Source organism: Protopterus annectens, chromosome 10.part0 (assembly GCF_019279795.1).
Source record: "Protopterus annectens isolate FY-2018-M chromosome 10.part0, PAN1.0, whole genome shotgun sequence".
Classification (NCBI taxonomy): Eukaryota; Metazoa; Chordata; order Ceratodontiformes; family Protopteridae; genus Protopterus; species Protopterus annectens.
The window spans coordinates 854465217-854486730 of record NC_056744.1 but is presented as its reverse complement, the minus strand read 5'-3'; the positions used below and the strand labels follow the sequence as shown (position 1 = coordinate 854486730).

At 41.8% G+C, this 21514-nt stretch overlaps 1 protein-coding gene across 1 annotated transcript in view; it reads right to left on the bottom strand.

The window, feature by feature from the left end:
• HFM1 (helicase for meiosis 1) overlaps positions 1-21514 on the bottom strand; it is a 3254758-nt gene that overhangs the window by 1182242 nt on the left and 2051002 nt on the right. Inside the window, exon 17 of the mRNA XM_044086815.1 lies at positions 18772-18784. Coding sequence (XP_043942750.1) covers positions 18772-18784 — 13 coding nt within the window. The remainder of the gene's footprint in view (positions 1-18771; positions 18785-21514) is intronic.

Genomic DNA, 21514 nt, shown 5'->3' with positions numbered 1-21514 from the left:
GGGTGGGAATGCAGACAAACCTGAAGACCTCAGCTCTGAAGTGGCCAAGGGAGGGAGCCACATAGACGGAGCTAAAGGTCCAAGAACCAGACCCAGACCCGAAGGGATAAAGCCTAACTGGATCTGAATCTGCAAAAATGACCTCATCAGATGCTCCAAGTCAAAAGCTTTAAGGCTACCCACCAACCTCAATGACCAGATGGATGAAGCCACTGAAGGGGACTTGGAGGGCCATTTTGAAGTGGAAGAACCTATCTGCTAGATCCGAGGTGGGGAGACTAAGAACTGGGACAGGGAAGGAAATGGCTCCTGTGACAGTTCTGGCAGGGTAGATGAAGAAAAGGGGGAAGCTATCCTACCTGAAGGAGCTCCTTGAAGCAGAAAGGGGCTAGGAAGACTTGGAGCAGGAGATGGAGCCTTACTGGTGGTCGGCACCAAGGGAGATCTGCTCTGAGGAGTCACAGCTGTTGTCGGTGCAGGGGCAGCTGGGTGACCTGAAAGTCATGGGATCCCAAGTGGAAATTAACAGGGATGGAGTCCTGCAAATAGTGCTTCTCGGACCCAAACTTTGGAGCTGAGGAAGAAGCAGAAGAAGTTGAAGGGCCAGAAGGAAGAAGGCTCTTGAGGATCAACTTGGCCAATGTTCATTAATCACCCTGGACACAAACCCCTCACAGATCAAACATGCAGACTCCAGGTGCGATGGTCCCTAAGAGTGCACACATCTGTCATGTGTGTCTTATGATGGCAACATTTGTCTGCAGGCAACACATTTCTTGAAACCTTTGTACATTATACACAAAAACAATTAGAAAGGCAAAAATTACAATATGTACAAAAGTTAATACAGCTACACTAAATTTATGGCTAAAACACTGTATGTAAACAACCACAAAGAACACACCAATACAACACTGCAATATCACAATAAGGTAGGAAGCCTAGCTACAAAACACTACCCTAAAGTACTAGCTACCTATCACATACAACACTAAGTAAGCTAATGCTAAGAAAAGGGCAAGGAATGGAAAAAAATAGACAAAAAAGAAGACTAATAGAATTCCCAAAAAGGATACACCAAAATGGGGCTGTGATCAAGCAACTGACAGGAATGGTGGTAAACTAGATCTGAGAAGTAGGGTGAGGAGCGTGGGACTGTGGCTAAGGGAGGTGGAGCCTGGGGAGTTCGACGTCTGAAGGAACTGGCTGTTATCAGATCCAAGTTGGATCTGATAAACCACAGGTTGAAGCCAGGTGGAGCAGACAACATCAGTTTGATGCGTTTCCCCACTTCAGATGGGTCCTATCCTCTATTCTGATACCAAAGAGGAAAATCTTTTCCATTTAGATGAATAAGATTTCCAAGTAGCAGGTATTCTTGCCTCCTTCAATACCTGTTGCACATACTCAGAAAAAAGATGCCTAATAGGGATCACATACTTATTATCCAGACAGTTATATTCAGAGTTTGGATATTCAGATGAATCAGAGACCCCATGTCTTGTGGGAGCAAATCTACTCTGTGAGGAAATTTCGGATGATTGTCCTTGACCACTTACATGAGAATGGAGAAATAGAGTAGTGTGGGCCCAAAGGGAATCATAAACAACATCTTTGGTAAATCCTCCCTGATAGTTTGAAGAACTTTGGAAATGAGAGGAAAGGGCAGATGGCATAAAGAAACATCCCTTCCCAATGGATTGAAAATACATCTCTTTCTAGGCCACCTTGCAAAGTGTCCATGAGCAGAATTGTTTCAGTTGTCTGTTGAGATCAGTTTGGGTGATTCTCCAGTGCAGGACTATTTTATTTGAAGAAAGACTTCCTGATATAGCACCCATTCATGAGGGTCTATTGCAGATCTTCTCAAGGAGTCTACCACTGTTTTCTACTCTGAGGGAATGTAAGTTGCCTGAAGGAATAAGTTGTGATGTTTTGCTATGTCCCAGGCAACCTTAGCAAGTCTGCAAAGAGAGTAAGACCTTGTTTCTCCCTGTTTATGTACGATATCAAACTGGTGTTGTTTCTCTCCACTAAAACAGTGTCTGGAGACCACAGATGATTCAGAGTTTTCATGCATTTATAAGAACCATAATTTCTTTCAAGTTGACATTGGAGTCATGTCAATATACTGACACTTTTTTCCCATGACAACAAAAACAAGCAATTCCCCCTGCACCCCCCATGTGGGAAGACCCTGCCCCCAGCCAAAACTTAAATATTCCTTCTCTGAGGTCGCACAGCAGTGGAGAAAAGTGGATTCCCTGATGTCTGAGAAAGCGCTTTTGGTGAAAAATTTTCCCTGAAACAACAGTCATTAAAACTGCTGTCAATCTGTTGTCAGGCTCCCTATGTAATTACGCTTGTGTTGAGGTTTCCATATTCCCTGTATCTTGACTCCCTAAGAAACTGCACCCCAAGCAAAATCTAAAGCATCTGTAGCCACTGTCTGAAAAGGGCTGATAAGAAAGAAAATGATAGCGCTTTCGTCAAGTATTCTTACACTCAACTTCATCAGACACTAGTTAAAAGAATGGTAGCCATATTTAAAACCAGATTCACAGTCACATGTTCATTCACCTCACACGACACCATGTCACCTGATACAATTCTCATTTCTATAACACATGTACCTACAAATTGTATAAACAATTGTGTAAAAAATATATATACACTTTCCTATTGACTTAATACTCAAATTCATATGTACATATACAAAGAATAGATAAATATACATGAAAAAGCCAGCTAAAACATCCAAAAAGCAATATTTGCTATTGTGTACATAAAAATTGTTACATGTCACTAATCAACCTGAATAAATTTCAGTTGAATGTCATAAATGCATGTACTGTGTATAAGGGGGAGGGGGGGGGATTTGTGTGTATATAACGAACACAGAGTGCCCCAAATTATATGTCTATTCACCTGAGTATTAGCCTTGTGTTAACGTTTTAAACTCCTCAGTTTCAAGACACATGCCAAAGAGCATACGTCATTCAACCCTGGTGTCACATAGGCCCTAGTTCTAAGCTGCCAAATTAGTTCCTTCACCTCAAGTTTTAAGCCTAATGAACTGCCCTTGATGTCAAATTTGATTTGGTCGATCACCCTGAATGTGAAGGAATGACCAGGGTTTTCTACCACATGTTTTGTGAGAGCATTGTCTGTTTTGGCTTTCCTAATGTGGTAAATATGCTCGTATACTCTTTCCCTTAGTATATGCTCAGTCTTGCTGATGTAAAAACCTGTACAAGACTGGCAGGAAGCGAGGTAAACAACCTTAGTGGAACTGCAATTAAATCTGCCCTTACAAGCAAATTTTTCATTCAGGATGTTAAATCGGTTACCTGTTTGCATAAACGTGCAATAAGAGCAGGCTTCACATTTGTACATACCTGGAATAATTACTAAGTTAGCAAAACTACCCCCCACTGGGGACCCCATTGCTACCCCACTGTTCTGTAAATAAAACTGACCGTTGAACAAAAATAAATTGTTGGACAAAATTATGTCCAACAGTTCTGTTATTAGGCAGATTTCAGATGCAGGTGCCCCTCCTTTTACTAATAGTAACTCGAGCCACTCAATACCCACCTCACATAGGATGACAGTGTACAAATCTTTGACATCAGGTGTGGCAAATTTAAAATCAGGGTGAAAGACCTGGTTGTTTATTGCTTCCAAAAAAGACTAGGAGTCCTTGCAAATAAAGGATTCCCTTGAAACATATTTTTTCAACAAACTGTCCACAAATTTTGCCAATGGGTATGTCATTGAATCCATTCCATCCACAACTGGGCGCATGGGTGGGTCCATCAAGCTTTTGCGGATTTTTGGAATCCCGAAAATCACAGGGGTTTTAGGGGAAACCATAGTTAAATAATTTACCAAATTTAGATCAATCCTATTCTCCATGACCAAGTCATTAACAAACACCTTAATACGGTTGTATGCTTGGTTTACCTCGTTTAGAGAAACCTGCGTATATGTAGCCAAATTAAGCATATTTTCCATTCTCTGTATGTAGTTTGTACGATCAAACATCAAACCACCACCCTTGTCAGCCTTAACAATTCTTACATCAGCATTCCTCAAGGTGTCTATCAAAACCCATTCATCCCTTGACATTTTTTTATTTTTTATTTTTATTTTACATTTATTGACCAGGATAGTCCGACTGGATGTATGTCCATTTTCAGTGGAGGCCCGGGGAGAAAAGCTCCAAGGGTAAGCAGATACAGCATTACATAATACCGGCATTACATATTACAAACAGACTATTTACAGAGATTGCATAAGTAAGCAAGTTAGTTCCACAGGTTACAGTTAATCCTGAGCACAAGTCAGGATTAAATTAAATTACACAGTAAACTGGTTAACAGATTTTTACACATTCTAGAGAGAGTTAGCCAGGCTTGATACATTGACATAGCCAGTTAAGTGACAAATGTTGTTTGAGTCTAGTTTTAAATTGACCTAAGGTGGAAAGTAAGGTAATATCAGCTGGAAGAGAGTTCCAGGATCTACTTACAGAGTTTGCAAAGAGAGAATCACTGGCTGTGTTATTAATTTTGCTAGTTTGAATTAGTAGTTTGTTAGAGGATCAAAGCGGTCTAGGATTGTTATAGGGGGTGATAATATTTTTAAGTGCAGGAGTATTGTCCGGATTATAGAGGATTTTATAGGCCATAATCAGTTGGTTATACTGGATTAGGCTGGGTAGTTCAAGCCACCCAAGCTGATTTAGATTGATGCAATGATGTGTCCTAAAAGGCAGCCCAGTGGCAAACCTGGCAATGTGGTTGTAGCAAATTGAGAGTTTGTTAAGGACAGTCTTGTTTAAATTCGAGAGTAGAGGGGATGCATATAGAAGGGTTGAAAGAAGGTGAGAGCAAGCTATGGCAATTTTAGCTGGAGGGGTTAGGAAGTTCTGTAAAGTGACCCTAGTTTTTTATTGATGGTTTTGATAGTTTGGTTAACATGTAGGTCAAATTTTAGATTATTGTCTATGATGACACCTAATAGTTTTGTAGATGGGTCAGGGGAGATTATTGTGCCATCATTTGATTTTATGGTAAAGGTGAAAGCGGTAGACCTATGTGTTGGTGAAAATGAGACGTTATGTACCTACCATAACGTTCCATGTTAGTTGTCTTCTCTCGCCTTCTTTCTTGCTGGATGGGTCCATCGGCTCCGACTTGGCCTATACTAAAGCTCGAGAGCTAATTTTACCGGCTCGAGGCAACCCTATATCCCATGATGCTAGGCGGTAACTACCCAGATCTCGTTTGGTAGCTGAAAAAAAATAGCCAATTTAGTCTCCCAACTCAGGAGGAGAAGGAGAAAGGAGAAACTCCCCAAATGTCACTATCTAAAGCAGTAGCTACCCCAGGGCAACCTGTTTGGGCTTAAAATAGTGCAAGGTAAGGCCCCTTAGAAGAAGGGGAAATCCTTTCGGTCTGTCCAGGCTAGGGGGATGGTGGGCGGGACGCAAGAAAGAAGGCGAGAGAAGACAACTAACATGGAACGTTATGGTAGCTACATAACTTCTCAATGTTAAGTTGTCAATCTCGCCTTCATTCTTGCTAGATGGGACCGTGTCCCTAGCACCTTCATCCTGGGTGGCTCATTGGAACAGACTCTTGAGAACGGTGGAACCAAAATTTGCCCTGTTTCTGGAGGCCATGTCCAATTTGTAATGTGTAACGAAGGTATGAGGAGAGACCCATGTGGCTGCCGCACAGATAGTGTCTATTGGTAATCTAGCTTGAAAGGCTGTAGATGTAGCTAATGCTCTGGTTGAATAGGCTCTTGGCCTAGAAGGCAATTCTTTACCTCTGAGTTGATATATACAGGTAATCACAGAAGTCAGCCACCTAGACAGGGTTACTTTGGATACCGGAAGGCCCTTTTTGCTTTCTGCATAAGATAAAAAGAGTTGATCAGATTTCCTGATTTGTTTAGTTCTGTCCAGATAGTAGCGGAGCTGACAATGAACGTCCAGGCAATGCAGTTTTTGCTCCGCCCTGTTTGAATAATTAGGGAAGAAAACTGGAAGATCAATAGATTGATTTAAATTTGTCTGGGAAGCCACCTTGGGTAAAAAAGATGGGTTAGTTCTAAGAGAAACTCTGTTTTTGTGGAAAACTAAATAAGGAGGACGAATGCAAAGGGCATGAAGTTCAGATACTCTCCTAGCAGATGTAATGGCGACTAGAAAGAGTGCCTTCTAGGAAAGTAACTTCAAAGAACAGGAAGCCACAGGTACAAAGGGAAGGAGAATCAAGGATGTTAAAACTAAGTTTAAATCCCACTGTGGTGGGGGTTCTTTGATTGGGGGCTTAAGTAAAAAGATACCTCTGAGGAATGCTTTGCAAAGCTTATGGGACATGATGCTGGAGTCCGACAGGCCTATGTGAAAATTTGAAATGGCTGCTAACTGAACTTTTACTGTGGAGGATTAAGATCCTGAATGAAAAATTTCAGCTAGGAAATCCAAAACCGAGTGTATTGGAGCAGTGAAGGGATCTATATTCCTAGCCCTTGCCCAGAAGAAAAAACGCTGCCATTTACTCGCATAGATCCTTCTGGTGGAAGACTTAAGGGAAGCTACGATAATATTACGGACAGAATTTGAGATCATGGGAAGCCTGGCTAGGGACGGAAGTGGAGCAACCAAGCTGTGAGGTTGAGAGATTGGAGGGATTGGTGCAGCTGCCCTGACTGATAGGCCAAAAGATCTGGCACTGGATAACGATGCAGGAACGGGAACCATATCTGTCGAGGCCAATAAGGGGCAATGAGAATCATCTTGGCTCTCAAGGCAGTAGCTTTCTGAATTATCTGTATGATTAATGGGAAGGGGGGAAAGGTGTATAGAAGTCCCCGAGGCCAATCGTGGACTAGAGCGTCTCTGGGGGGATGGCCTGGAAGGGGGAAGAGAGCGAAGAAGTCGAGGCACTTGCTGTTTTGTGGTGTTGCAAAAAGATCGCAGCAAGGAAACCCCCACTTCCGAAAAATTTCCTCTGTCACAGATTGCTTGAGAGACCACTCGTGGGGCATGAGAATAGCTCTGCTCAGCCTGTCTGCTATGATGTTGGACTTCCCGGGGATTTGCGTTGCTATCAGAAACCGCTGAGAAGAGATCACCCATTGCCAAAGTCTGAGTGCTTCTCGACACAGGGGATAGGACTTGGTTCTGCCCTGTTTGTAGATATACCACACTACGGACATATTGTCCATTTAAATTGCAATAGTCCCTAGGGGAAGAGAGTCTTGGAGGGCTTGCAACGTTAAAAGCACTGTTCTCATCTCCAGGACGTTTATGTGCAAGTGGCATTCGAAAGGTTGCCATGTGCCATGGACTGTCCTGCCCTGAAAATGCCCCCCCACCCGAACAGGAAGGCGTCCGATGTGACCGTGGCGACTGGGGGGGAGGAATAAATGGTCTTCCTTGAAGGAGTTGAGGGGAGACCATCCACCAAGACAGATGTTTCTTGCAAGATAGAGTTATTAAGATCTTGTGTTTCATAGGAAGCTGTTGAAAGGACCACTGGGAGAAAAGCATCCACTGGAGGAGCCGCATGTAAATCGGGCAAGGGGAAGTAGCGTGATGGCTGCCGCCATGAGACCTAACACTTTCAGAACATACTTGGCCTGAATTCTGTTGCTCTGAAGAAGAACGTGAACATGATTTTGAATATCTAAGACCCTCTGCTCTGTTAACTTTGCTGAGAGCTGTACTGTGTCCAAGGTGGCGCCTATGAAGGTAATAGACTGACAAGGTGACAAGGCAGACTTTTCGAAATTTATGGAGATACCTAGCCCTTTGCAAGTTTGGATGGTATAATCTCTGGCCAGAAGTAGCTGATGCCTGGTGGTGGCAGTAAGGAGCCAGTCGTCTAGATATGGAAAAACGTGGAATCCCTGACTTCTGAGATGAGCCGTAACCACTGCCATGCATTTGGTGAACACTCGGGGGGCTGTAGTGAGACCAAAGGGCAGGACCCTGAATTGATAGTGACTGGCCCCCAGCCGGAAGCGGAGAAACCTTCTGGAGCGCCTGTGTATCTTGATGTGATAGTACGCATCCTGAAGATCCACTGAGCACATCCAATTGTCCTTGCCCAGAAGGGGTAGAATGGACTGTAGCGTGACCATCCGGAACCTCGTTCTTTTTACAAACCTGTTTAGTTTGCTGAGATCCAATATTGGCCTCCAGTCCCCTGTTTTTTTTGGTACCAAAAAGAACTTTGAGTAGACTCCGGATCCTAGTTGGTCTGCTGGGACTGGCTGGATGGCTCTCTTTGTTAGCAGCTTTGATGTTTCTAGTGCTGCTTGTTCCCTTAGACTGGGTGGAACGTCTGGGAGGGACCCTTTTTGTAGAGTTGGGGTTTGGATAAAGGGGATTTTGTAACCCTCGGATATGATCGACTGCACCCATTTGTCTTGAGTGAGGGAGAGCCAGGCTTGTGGGTACAGCGATAATCTTCCCCCGACTGCCTCCGAAGGTGGACAGTCGGGCAGCACCTCAGGGATGCTGGAAGGGTTTGTCAGAAAGAGGTTCTCTGCTACCCTGATTCTGCGGACCCCCTCTGCCTCTTGGACGGCGTCTGTTGTTGTTGTTCCCCCTCTGCCTCTAGGGGGAAACTGACCTCTTGTGTCAGGCGTGACTCCTTGTGATTTGCGGAACCACATTTTTCCACCCTTTTGCCCCTTAGGATATGGCCTAGATGGGGTTGAAAAATGGACTCCTATGGCAGAAAGAGTCTTGCCATCTTGTTCGCATCTGGTCAAGGTATCTTTCACTTGAGGTCCAAACAACGCTGAACCATCAAAAGGGGAGTTAGTGAAGGACGCCTTGAAGGGGTCTGCGAAGTTGCAAAGCCGCATCCAGGCGTGACGCCTTAAAGCTACACCTGTGCCTGCGGCCCTACTCGTTCCATCGGCTGCATAGGAAATAAGCCGCATGGAGGAGTTGACAATGGAATTCAGGGTTCCTAGCTGCGAGTTTATTTTGTCCTGAGAGCCAGCAGCTGATGGATCCTGTAGAACCTCACCCAGTTCTTTGAGAATATCTCTTTGAAGACGGGTGAAGTGGCATAAGTAATTCAGCGACCGCATGGCAAAGGTCGCTGATGAGAACATCTGCTTGCCGTACCTATCCATAGACCTAGAATCCTTATTAGGCGGATGGATAGGCACTGAAGGATCAGCCAGTTTCTTCTTGGTGGCTGCCGCCTCCACCATGGCATCAACTGGGACACCTTTAGTTAAAAATTGCTTACCCAAAGGGGCTGTGATAAATTTGGAAGGCCTCCATGGGGTGGGTTCCATCGAATCAGGGGCCGTCCATGCCTTCCGCACCACCACTTCCATAAGGGGGTTGAAAGGCAGAGACACCCAGGAGGTGGAAGGGCGAGAACCAAACGCCTCTAGATAAACCGACTCATCCTCGGAAGGATTAAGGGTAGACTTAAACCTCAACACGGCTATTAATAGGACGTGCTGGAGGGATAGATTCATCACCCAAAGACTCCCTATGCTGTGGAATAAAATCCTGGTATATGTGAGGCAGAGCACCTCGCTGGCCTTGTTCAAGAGAAATCTTGACCAATGGATGGGAGATCGCAGATATAACCCAGGGATTACCTCAGTGTCACTGCTCAACAGAGGTACAGCAAAATAATGGGTATAGTTCCCCATACTAAAGGGGTGGCGTAAGCCACAAAACTATGGGCTAGGCTTGTAAATGCCCTCGGGCAGATAGCCTAGTATGAACCTATGAACCTATGAACCAGTTCCCCCTCTGTTTGAGGATTTCAAGGATGTCAGAAAAGGAGACATCCTCAGAGGGGGACCGTGGGGACCCTTCCGACTCATCCAAGTCGGTATCAGATGTGATGGACTCAGGGGAGTCCACATGCTTCCTCTTACATGTCCTCTTACGTGGGGGTTCACCTGACGGATCAGGAGAAACCTCGGAAGGGGAGGATATTCCCAGTGTGGAAACCTGAGGCGTTGGATCTCTATCGCCGGGGGCGAGAGAGTGGGCAGAGACCTCAGCAGGCACTATAGTGAAAGGAGCTGATGGAGCTGACCGTAGAGCAGGCACTGGGGCCAGTACGCTCCTCATGACCTCGAAGGCGCCCCTATCAGGCAGGGCAGAGGGCTCCCGCTCCGAAGAACTAGGAATCCCAGCCGGCACTGACAGGGATGGCTCCGAAGCCGATGTTGGGGCTGAACTCACCAGCGCCGACACTCTGAGAGGGATAACGGGGTCAGACAAGGGTCCGATGCCACTCGCCCCCTCCGAGCCGGCGAGGAAGTCCAAGCGCCCGGATCCCTCCAAGGAAGGCACCATGGACGAGATCGGAGCAGACGAAGGAGCCGAAGGGGGAGGTATCGGCTCCGACATCACGACTGTCGTGGCTCCGAGAAGCTCCGTCTCCAAACTCAGGGGTAGAGTCGAAGGAAGAATTGTACATTGTATGGATGTAGCCACTGTCTGATGAGATGGGCTATGAAGCATTTAGGCCAGTACCTGAGACTTTAACAGTCTGCTGACCACCCTCTCAAGGTCATGGTCGGAAAGCCTGGAAGACCGAGAGGAATGGCTCCGCTCCGAGAGTAAAGGCGATCTCGGAGCCGAATGAATAGATTCCAGAGATGGAGATCTATACCTCTTACGTGTGGAGGATACCGAGACTGGTGAAGCCGTAGTCGGCTCCAGCCGGAGCCGACTGTGAAGACTGAGTCTTGGAGTCATCGGCTCCAGACGGAGCCGATGCAGGAAGCTGCGATATAGACGTATCGGCTCCAGCCAGAGCCGATCATGTCGCAGAAGGTGAGCCACCAGCCGAAGGCTTAGAGCACAGAGCCGACGGTTTGGATGGCTTCGAAGGCTTCCCCGGCAAAGACTTAGCCGGGGAACCTTCGGGCTTTAATAAGCCCCTCAAAATCAACTTATTCCTGCGCTCCTGCAGGACTCTTGCGCTGAATGCATGGCACACAGAACAAGAGTCCTGCAGGTGCAGGGGTCCCAGGCAATAAACACAAGAAGTGTGACCGTCTGTCAGCGACATCTTCTGACAGCACAAGTCACACTTCTTGAAGCCTGAGACCTTCGTGTCTTTCGACATTATGCTGTCGAAAAAAGTCAAGATTCTGAAAGTTAGAATCTACACACACACACTCAGACAAAGGATACACAATTAATAAAAACCACACGCACAGCTAAGAATCCCTGGAAGGGACTGAGAAAAAAAACGGAAGGGCCTAAGGCCTAACCTAGGGTGGGGAGTATAACTTGGGATAAGGGATTAAACAGAGGGACTAAATGGGAAAAAGGTAGTAATAAAGATAAAACTAGCCTTTTAGACAAAATAAGGGGAATCTAAGAGAGAGAAAAAAACTAGAAAATTTCTTACATTTTCTTACTGATCTGTGGAGCCGGTAAAAAGAGCACCTCGCTAGCGAAAGCGGCAAACGAGATCTGGGTAGTTACCGCATAGCATCATGGGATATAGGGTTGCCTCGAGCTGGTAAAATTACCTCTCGAGCTTTAGTATAGGCCAAGTCAGAGCCGAGGATCGGCTGCGGACCCATCCAGCAAGAATGAAGGTGAGATTGACAACTTAACATTAACAGCATTTTAGTTTTGTTGGGATTTAGGATCAGACGATGTTCAGAAAGCCAGTTTTCTATTGTATTAAAGGTGGTCTGGATAGCTGACCATAACTCTACTGGAGATGTGGCTGAGCAAATCAGAGTAGAGTCATCAGCATATTGGATACAGCTGATGTTTGGGATGACAGTATAAAGGTAGTTTATGAAGATGGAGAACAGCAAGGGCCCTAGTATAGAGCCTTGTGGTACTCCAAGGGTGTTAGGTAGAAGGTTAGAGAGTTTGTTCTGCAGAGGACAGCCTGCTGTCGACCATTCAGGTAGGATTGAAACCACTGGAGGGTTCCAGTATCTAGACAGAATGTTTGCAGGGTGTGGATTAAAAGTTGGTGATTAACCATATTGAATGCCTTGGAAAGATCCAAAAAGAGGGCTGAGGATATATAATTATTGTTGCGATTATGGTTTGTGGTGTTAGTGAAGGCTATGAGGGCTGAAGTAGTGCTGTGATGAGGATGGAAGCCATGCTGAGTGTCTGCCATAAGGCGATTTTGGATTAGGTGATGCATGAGTTGTCTATGAATACATTTTTCCATAATCTTTGCAAGTGGAGAGAGTATAGCTATTGGCCTATAATTGGAGAATTCAGTAGAGCTGCCTCCTTTGTGAAGTGGGATGACATAGGATATTTTCCAGATGGTAGGAATTTTAGCTTCTACTATGGTTCGATTGATTAGTATTGAGACGGGGTAAGCAATAGCATCAGCTGATGTTTGTAGGGAGTCGATCAGCAGAAAGTGTAGTGGGTTTTAATTTTTTGATCAAGGTACGGATAAGTGAAGTGGCGACTGGTTGGAAGCTGAACGCGAGTAGGTTTCTAGGGGTGCTACTTTCAGGACCAGGGGAGCTAGGAGGTAGTTGGTTAGCTAGGGCTTGAATTGTCTCAGTAAAGAATTGGTTAAAACTATCAGAAACATCTTCAGGGGTTTTATCAATAGTAGCAGCAGGGATTGGGGTTGAAATTTGTCCAGGATGTAATAGATTATTTAAACCTGCCCAAAACTTCTGAGGGTTATTTTGATTTACTGTCTGTAAATTACAGTAGTATTGTTTTTTGTCTTGTAAAATTGATTTTTTGGTTTCGTTCCTGGAATGCCTGTATTTAATGTGATCTTGAGGGTCTTTGAAGAATGCCATACAGCCCATGCTTTGTTTCTAAGGGTAATTTTGAGTTTAGACTCTATAGAAAGCCATGGTGCAGTTTTTGCCTTGGTTCTCTTTGAATGAACAGGTGCATGCAAATCAAGGATCTCAAGGAATTTGTTGTTAAAGTATGCTACTGCTTCCTCTAAGGGGAGGTGTTTTAGAATAGACCAATTACATGAGTTTAGTTCTTGTTGGAATTTGGCAGGGTCAAAGTTTTTATTGTTTCTAACCTTTCTGAGTAAGGGTTGTTGGGAATTAATGGTTTTGTGCTTAATTACATATGTGAGAAGGTGATCGCTTAGGCCATTAAGGAGGGTACCAGAGGTGTACAGTTGGGGTGACTGTTTATGAGTACCCAGTCAAGTATACTTTCTTTTTGGTTGGGTTTACCTATCCTGGTAGGGGTGGATATGATTTGTGTAAATGCATGCAGGTTAATATGGGTGATTGGGGATTCTGAGGAACAGGTGCCCCAGTCTATGTTAAAGTCTCTAAGTAGTAGGGTTTCTTGGGGGTAGTGACATGATAGCCAGTGCAGGATATCTTCAAATGTAGATATATTGTTACCTGGGGGAATGTACATACAGATGATATTAATGCATTTATTTTTATTAAGTTGCAATTTGGTGGCAAGAATCTCTGAGTTATTAATCTGAGGAGGTTGTATTACATCTATGGTGACATTCAACTCAGATTTATACAGTACAGCTACCCCACCCCCCTTCCTCGAAGCACGATCCAGCCTGTGTATGTTGTACCCAGGTGGTAACACTTCATTGTCTTTAGTGTTAGGTTTTAACCAGGTTTCAGATAAACAGAGAATCTCAGGAAGTGGACATCCAGAAGTGCATGCAATTCATGTACCTTCTTATTAATGCTTCTAATATTGAGATGACAGACTAGGAGAGAGTTAGTTGGCATATTAATTGTAGGTTTGTAGCTTAGATTGCAAGTAGAGGGGGTATGTGTATCTGAAGTGAGTGGGCCAGGGTTGGGTGAAGGCTTCACTCCCTGGATTATTCACATTGTTGAATCTATTCCTTTTGGTAGCCGATAAACGCCTAAGGTCAATGTCACACATCCTTTCAAATATATCCAACAATGGATGTATGGGTGGATTGTAAACATTGGGTACTTTAAGCTCTGCATGTACACTTACATTTCAAATAGAGATTGAATAGTCAATATACTGAATTTTGAAATGTGCAGAAAAGTGTTTAGCCTGGCTCGATCTAGAATGGGCCTTCACATGCTTTTTTTCTGGGAACAGTTTTTTGTAAAATCCTTTCCCATAAATCTGAGGGCACTGGCTCTGTGACCCTTGAACCAGTAAGTCTGAAATGATTGGAGAGATAAGATGAAACTGTTATTTTGGAGGCTGAAGAATTTCTGATGTTGAGGGAAGGGAAGACCACTGGAGTTTGTAATGATGTACTACAAAATGTAGTACCTAAAAGACTCTGGTTATCTTTGCCATATGGGAAGGTAAAGAGGAAGGTACCTACAATTTATTTTGAAGAAGGCCAGGGTGGGGAAGGAGGGAGGAAAATATCTGTTAGGATAGTCAGAAGCTTTTTCTTTGAATGTTGGGCCACTTTGATGCATTACATTTTCTTTTGGGGTCCATTCACACTTTCTTTTAACCTATTCTTTTCAAAACTTCTGCTAATCAGATTTGTATGGTTTGTGAAAAAAGGTCCTGGGTTAGATAGTTAGCCCCTTTGAAACATAGGAACTGGAGGTAAGGAAAGCTGTTTAACTCCCTGTAAGAGTGTTCCTCATTATTTTATTTTGTTGAAAACCTCAGCAAAAGCATTACCAAAAAGCAAGTCATTGTCTAGAGGGGCAGTTAACAATTGAGCTTTTACATCCTCAGGGAAGGACCGTAATTTTAATCAAGCACGCCATGTCATAAGACTACTAGTTGCAGCTGTTCTGGAGGCAGCATTCACATCATTGTAGTCACATTTCATAGTGTTCATAGCTACCCAATAGACATAATTAAGTATATCTGTAAGGTTGGCTTTCAAAAATAGCTCTAAAAGCTAAAATACATATCAAGAACTTAGCTGTTCTCATTATTGGAAACTGGACAGAAAAAATAAAAGGTTCTGGTACCTTTGTCAGGATCCAAACAAATGACAGGAGAGTTAACAGAGGGATTTCTGTAAAGATGCTTATCGCTATTAGCCATTTTATAAAAACCTATATGGCTTCTTAGAGGACAGAGTTTGGGAATTTGGAGACAATGAATCGGTTAAAGGACAACAATGGGATTCTTTTATTAAATGCTCAACATCTTTGTCCTTTTTCTCCCTATTTACTGTCCCTGCTATGATAAACAATAATACAACATTTAAAATATTTTAAATCGACTGTTTCTCTCTACAAGAACAGTACCTTACTGTACTGTGGTAGTTTCACTTTCAAAAGAATTTTAGCCCACCCTGGAAGTTTGCTGCAGTCTCCAATTCATTGATGTCAAGATGGCAATGAATACAGGTACTTTTCTAGCCAATTACCTCCTCAAACTGACATCACCACACCCATCCTAAAAAGCCCACCCATGCTGTGATGTCACAGCTCCCTGATCCTTCCCCTACCCATACAGAAAGTAAAAGCTAGAACAAGGAAGCAGTACGAGTCAAATTTCTTTTTTTTTTTTCAAAATAATTTTTTATTTTTTAAAAAAAATAAATAAATAAATAAAACCATGCATACACATAAAGGTACAAGCAATGAAAATACACAAGTATTACATACATGAAAGCTTGTAACCTTGTTATAAAGAAAAACGAACATAAGAACATATTTAACATGAACGAAGAAGAAGACTACAACATCTTGAAGTATGCATAGTACACAAATTAACAACAATAACCCAAAAGGAACAGTATTTACAGTGCTACTGGTACTAAAGAAAAAACAACAGTGTCACTAATTATAAGACTAAATATTAGCAGCCCTACTTGTAATTTACAGCAGGAGGGAGAGGCCCCTCAAACAAAGATAGAGAATGTAAGGGAAAGTTTGTAGGATAGCCATAGTTTAGTCGCACAGGATTACTTCAAACAGGCTTTTCCAAAATTTACTGAAGTAGGCTCTCTTCTTAGGTCCATTTATGATGAACTTCTGAGCAGAGATATATTTAATGGCCATGTCTTTAAATCCCCGCCAGCATAGTTTGGTCCGATCTAACCAATTATAGGTGATGTAAAGTTTTATGAGGGAGCACAGCGTTATTAGGATATGAAGATGAAATTTAGGCAGGCCCGGAGGGGGTATATTTAGGATAACCGTTTCCCATGAGAGAGTTGAGCTATAGTAACCCATTTTTTTTGAGACGCACTTTGAGAGAACACCATAGTTTATGGGAATTATTGCAGTGCCACATAATATGTAGTAAGTCGGCTCTCACACCAGGACAGCACGTACATAAAGGAGAGCTATTAGAGTTAAATTTGTTGATTCTTACAGGAGTATAGTAGGAGTTGTTATTCAACATCAGTTGAGTGTATAAGAATTTTTTGAAGGGGGAAAGTTCTATACTAGTTTTTATAGCTAGTAATTTTTGATCTTCTGTAATAGAAGAGTTTTGATTATCCCAGTATTTGGAGAATAGACAGTTACCTTTGTAAATTAATGGGTGTAATAATTTGTATGACGAGGATATTGTTTTATTGTTATTAGCAACTGTATTGATGATTAGGTTTAATTTAGCAATTAGTTGCGTATCAGGGAATATATTATTGGTTTGTGAAGATATAAGTTCCCTGAGTTGACGGAGAATAACCGTGTATTTGTTATTAACCTTAAGAGTTAATCGTAGCTCAGCAAGAGACAGGGATTTATATTTAAGAATATCCCATACTGTAAGGTCTTTAATGAGAGGGAATTCCGCAAGATCTATCATCTTGTTGTTGATCTTTAGATTTGGATTGAGATGTATTGGTTGAAGAAAAGGAAGAATAAGTTGAAGATTAATGTCCTTAATCAATTTTTGAAAAGATTTTATTTGAAATTTCAATAGGGGTGATAGTCTTGAACTCTTCAAAGAGGCGGGAGATAGAAAAGGAATAGACTTAGGATTAATTTTATTAGAGAGAATATGTCCGTGCCACATCTTTAACCAAGCTGGATAGTGAGTTTGAGTTTTACTATTCATGTTTGCGATGGACCATAGTTTATTAGAGCAAATAATTAGATAATAAAGATGAAAATTTGGAAGGCCCACCCCACCTTTCTCCTTGGGAAGGCTTAATTTGGAAAAATAAATCCTAACATTCTTAGGAAACCAAAGAAATTTGACCAAGGTTTTATCAAACTGTGAAAAAAGGTTGTTTGATATAATTACATTGGTCGAACTAAATTGATATAGGAGTCTGGGTAAAATATTCATTTTCACAATAGCTACTTTTGAAAGAAATGATAGATTCAATAACTTCCATCTTTGAAGGTCTTGACATATGATAGACCATGATTTCAGCAGATTATTTTGAAGCAAAGAAGCTTGATTGTGTTCAAAGTTAATGCCAAGATATTTAAGACTGTATGAGATATGAAAGGAAGATTCAGGGAAAAAAAAAGGTTTATGAGCCTCAGGATTTATTGGGAAGATGTGTGACTTTTTGTTGTTGACTTGGTAACCAGAGGCCTCAGAAAAGACAGTAATTGCTTTTAAAATTTTTGGCAGATCTGTGTTAGGAAATTTAAAGTAAAGGTTTAAGTCATCAGCAAAGGCCGATAGAGCTACTTGTGTGTTGAGAATTTCAGGTATGGTATGATATGTATTTTGAGTAATATATAAGAAGAATGGTTCAATAAATAGATTGAAGAGAAAGGGAGAAAGTGGACAGCCTTGTCTTGTACCATTGGTGATCTGGATTGAATTAGATCTTTTTTTATTTATATATAAATAGGTGAATGAGTTTGAATAGAGAATTCTGATCATATCTGAAAAAATGATAGGCATATTAAAATGTGATAACGTAGAAAACAGAAAGTCCCAATTTACCCTGTCGAATGCTTTCGACGCATCCAAAGTCAAGGCATACAGCGGGTTTTTCTCTTTTTTAGTAAACTGAATAAGAGAGTCCAATGTTAGTGTATTATCCCATGTATGTCTACTGGACATAAACCCAGATGATACTATATGTGGCAATATCTGTTTAAGTCTGTTAGCTAAGATAGCTGAAAATATTTTGATATCAACATTTATAAGCAAAATAGGTCTGTAGTTGGGTGGGTCAGTTTTTTCTTTGTTGTTTTTTAGTAATAGAATTGTTTTTGAGTTGTTCCAGTGTATGTCAGTGATTCCATTTTTTATAATGAAGTTAAAGACTTCAAGAAGAATAGGGGCAATTTTTGGACTAAAAGTTTTGAAAAAATTAGTAGTGAAGCCATCCGGGCCAGGAGATTTTCCTATTTTAAGTTTATTGATGGCACTTTGAATCTCTTGAATATTAAGTGGAGCTGATAAGAGGGATATTTGATCCTGATTAAGAGATGGGAAGGTGATGGAGTTGAGAAATGTTTCCATCTGCGAATTAGAGGTAATGTGCTTATTCTTGCTATAAATATCCGTATAAATGTCATGAAAGAGTTTAATTATCTCAGAGTCTGATTTATATATTTCCCCTCTGTATTGCAAAATGGAGATCCTAGGGGCGCCACTATTGTTTTTGAGTATTCTAGATAGGGTTCTAGATGGGATTTGTGCCCATTCAGAGTAAATTGCAATTTGTTTTTGTTCCTGTAATGAATAATTATGTAGGTGTAGCTCACATAGTTCTTTATGTGTCGTATTGATCAAGTTCTCTAACTTGGGGTCGGGATGGATTTTTAGTTCTCTCTCCAAGGAAGCTAATTTTAGAACTAGACTAGTTTCTTTTTCTTTATTAAGCTTGTTAAAGAAAGTGGCTTTGCTGATCAAATAACCTCTTAGTTCAGCCTTGCAAGCCGCCCATTGTATATCAAGCGCTGTTTGAGATTTACCAAAGATAGCATATAATTCAGACAGTGACTTATTGATTCTCTCTAGGATCTCTTTATATTTTAGTAGGTTATTATTAAAGGACCAATTCATATGCGGAGATGCAACATATGTGAAAGAAATCATAAGGGAGATTTTTGCATGGTCAGATAATAGCCTAGGCTCACATCTTAGCGTGTTCTTGAATTTGGAGAAAAATTTAGAGATTAAGAAGAAGTCTAGACGTGACCATGATTTGTGACAATTAGAGTAGAAAGTGTACATGCTGTCCTTACGTGAGTCAGTGCTGAAGACAATAGTATCCATGAGATTAAAGTCAGACATTAGTTCCTCAAGGGCAATAGAAGCTTGGAAATTATATGAGGGAGAGTTGCTGGTACAATCTAAACTGGGATTTATCACTGCATTCCAGTCCCCTGCGATTATCAAAAGGTGGTTTGGGAATGAGCTAAGGATATTATAAATTTCTAAGATGAAGAAATGTTGTAGAGTACATGGACCATATACATTCAAAAATAAAACAGGTTTGGTAGAGTCCGGTAATATAGACGTAAAATAACACCACCTACCATATTTATCAGACTTACATTCCATAATAGCACCCTGGAATTGTTTCTTAATTATAATGGCTACACCCTTAGAGTTTGAACTATCACCCCCCGCTATTATAGTTCTGATCCATTTTCTGTTGGATGTTTTTTCCCAGCCCTCTTTAGGTAAGTGCGTCTCCTGTAAGAAGCAAATACTAGCCTGAGATTTTAAAAAAAGATGTAGAATTAAGTTCTTTTTCACAGCATTTTGTAGACCTTTAACATTCCAGCAGTCTAAATGCCAGCTACTGAATTCCTTATTTTAATTGGATATATTGAGATATTATAAGAATGTGGGATTGTTATTATACCTGTATGTGATACTGTTTGTTTAGGGGGAGTTGCCTTAGGGCTTAAGGAAAAAAAGAGAGCACAATACATCATTAACACTGTCTTTATGAAGAAGTTAACATTGCAGGAGGAGGTAGCCCACAACTTCTTCAAACTAACCCCAGTGCCTAACCACCCATACTCCTTGTATGAAGAAGTATATAAACACACAAACAAAAACCAAAAAACTCCTATACATATGTACAAAATATACGTCTTCCAAATGAACATCAAACCTAGAATACTTACACATACACCCTCTGAGCTTCCAAAATTATATGTAATGTAAATACAGTTTAAATATCCTGCGGCATGTTTCTGTAGTAAAATAGAGCAGTGTACAATGTAAATGCATCTACATGCCTACTCAAAGGTGTACGCTCTCGGGAGTCCAACATTTAACTTGAATTTTAAGTAACTAAGTTATTTAATGTGTTTAAGTAAGATTTTAAATGATGCAGTATGCAAGTTAGTAAGTCACTGCTTACTTCAAATATCTTTTAGCTTACGATAGCAAATAGTAAAAGGATATAAATATCTTTTTTCCCTGAAGAAAAAAAAAAGAAAAAAAAATATTTATGTATGGTAACCTAGCACCAAGCCACCAGCTAACTATGTTAACATCATATCATAACGCCACCACCATACATAAGGAAGAGAAAACCCCATCAGTTTAACTAAGAAATGTTAAATAAAACCAGTTAAGAGCCCTCTGTTCTACTATCAGGCTACATGACATGTGAATATGAATAGTTATATGAGATAGAGCCACTTACAACAGCCTTAGAGCCATGCACTCTAGGATATTTAGTTTACATACCTTGAGTTTAACAAGTTATCCCAAAGACTAAGCTTACCATACGTCCGGTTTTCCCCGGACATGTCCTCTTTTTGTGCTCTTGTCCGGGCGTCCGGGCAGTTTTTTAAACTTCCGAGATTTGTCCGGGTTTTACAATCCCGAGGCAGAACTCAAATCTACGCATGTGCGGAAGGTAGAAGAGCTCGCGAGAGTCACGAGAGCGGCGAGACTGTATTTGCGCGGGCCCGGGGAGAAGTGCAGGACTGTATGTGTTAGGGTGGAGAGAGGAGCAGAGGAGGACCCAGCCACAGCCGATCCATCTGTCTCTCATCACTACAGAGTGAGTCGGAGTCTCCGTTTTGGACTGTTTTTTTCACGACAAGTCTCAGTCATTCTGGTATGTTTTTTTTTTTTTTTTGTGAGTACTGTGTGTGTGTGTGGAGACTGTTGTATGTTTGTAAACTCAAACGGTAAACCCAACTAACAGGCTAGCTCTCTGCTCCCAGCCCAGGCCCCAGCCAGGCCGAATCAGTCGTAGCTGAGGTTTTCTCATATGTGAGTTCAGACTAGTTTTCCCAAATGTTCTTGACTCTGACGTCCACAACATTTTTTAAGTTTTCTTTTGCTGCTGGTGGGTTACTCTTGAGAATCAAACATCTAGTCTCAGTGGCCTACCAGATAAAATCTAACACTGCATCATTGTCTGTTGCTTGTGTGATTAACTTACTGTCTTGACATATTACATTCAACTGACCTGGGCTGGCTGTCTTTCAGATTTCTTTGTGCCACGTTTGCTTAACTTAAGAGGGAGAAATTAGCTTAAAAAGGCAGTCTGCATTGTGTTGTAGGTACTCTTCAGTTTGTCTTCAGCTCTGCACGGGCCTAAAGCAGGGTTAAAAATGGCTGGTCTTGCCCCAGTCCAGGCAACTCGTTAAGGTGGTGAGTCAGTGAGTCGCCCAAAACGCGAGA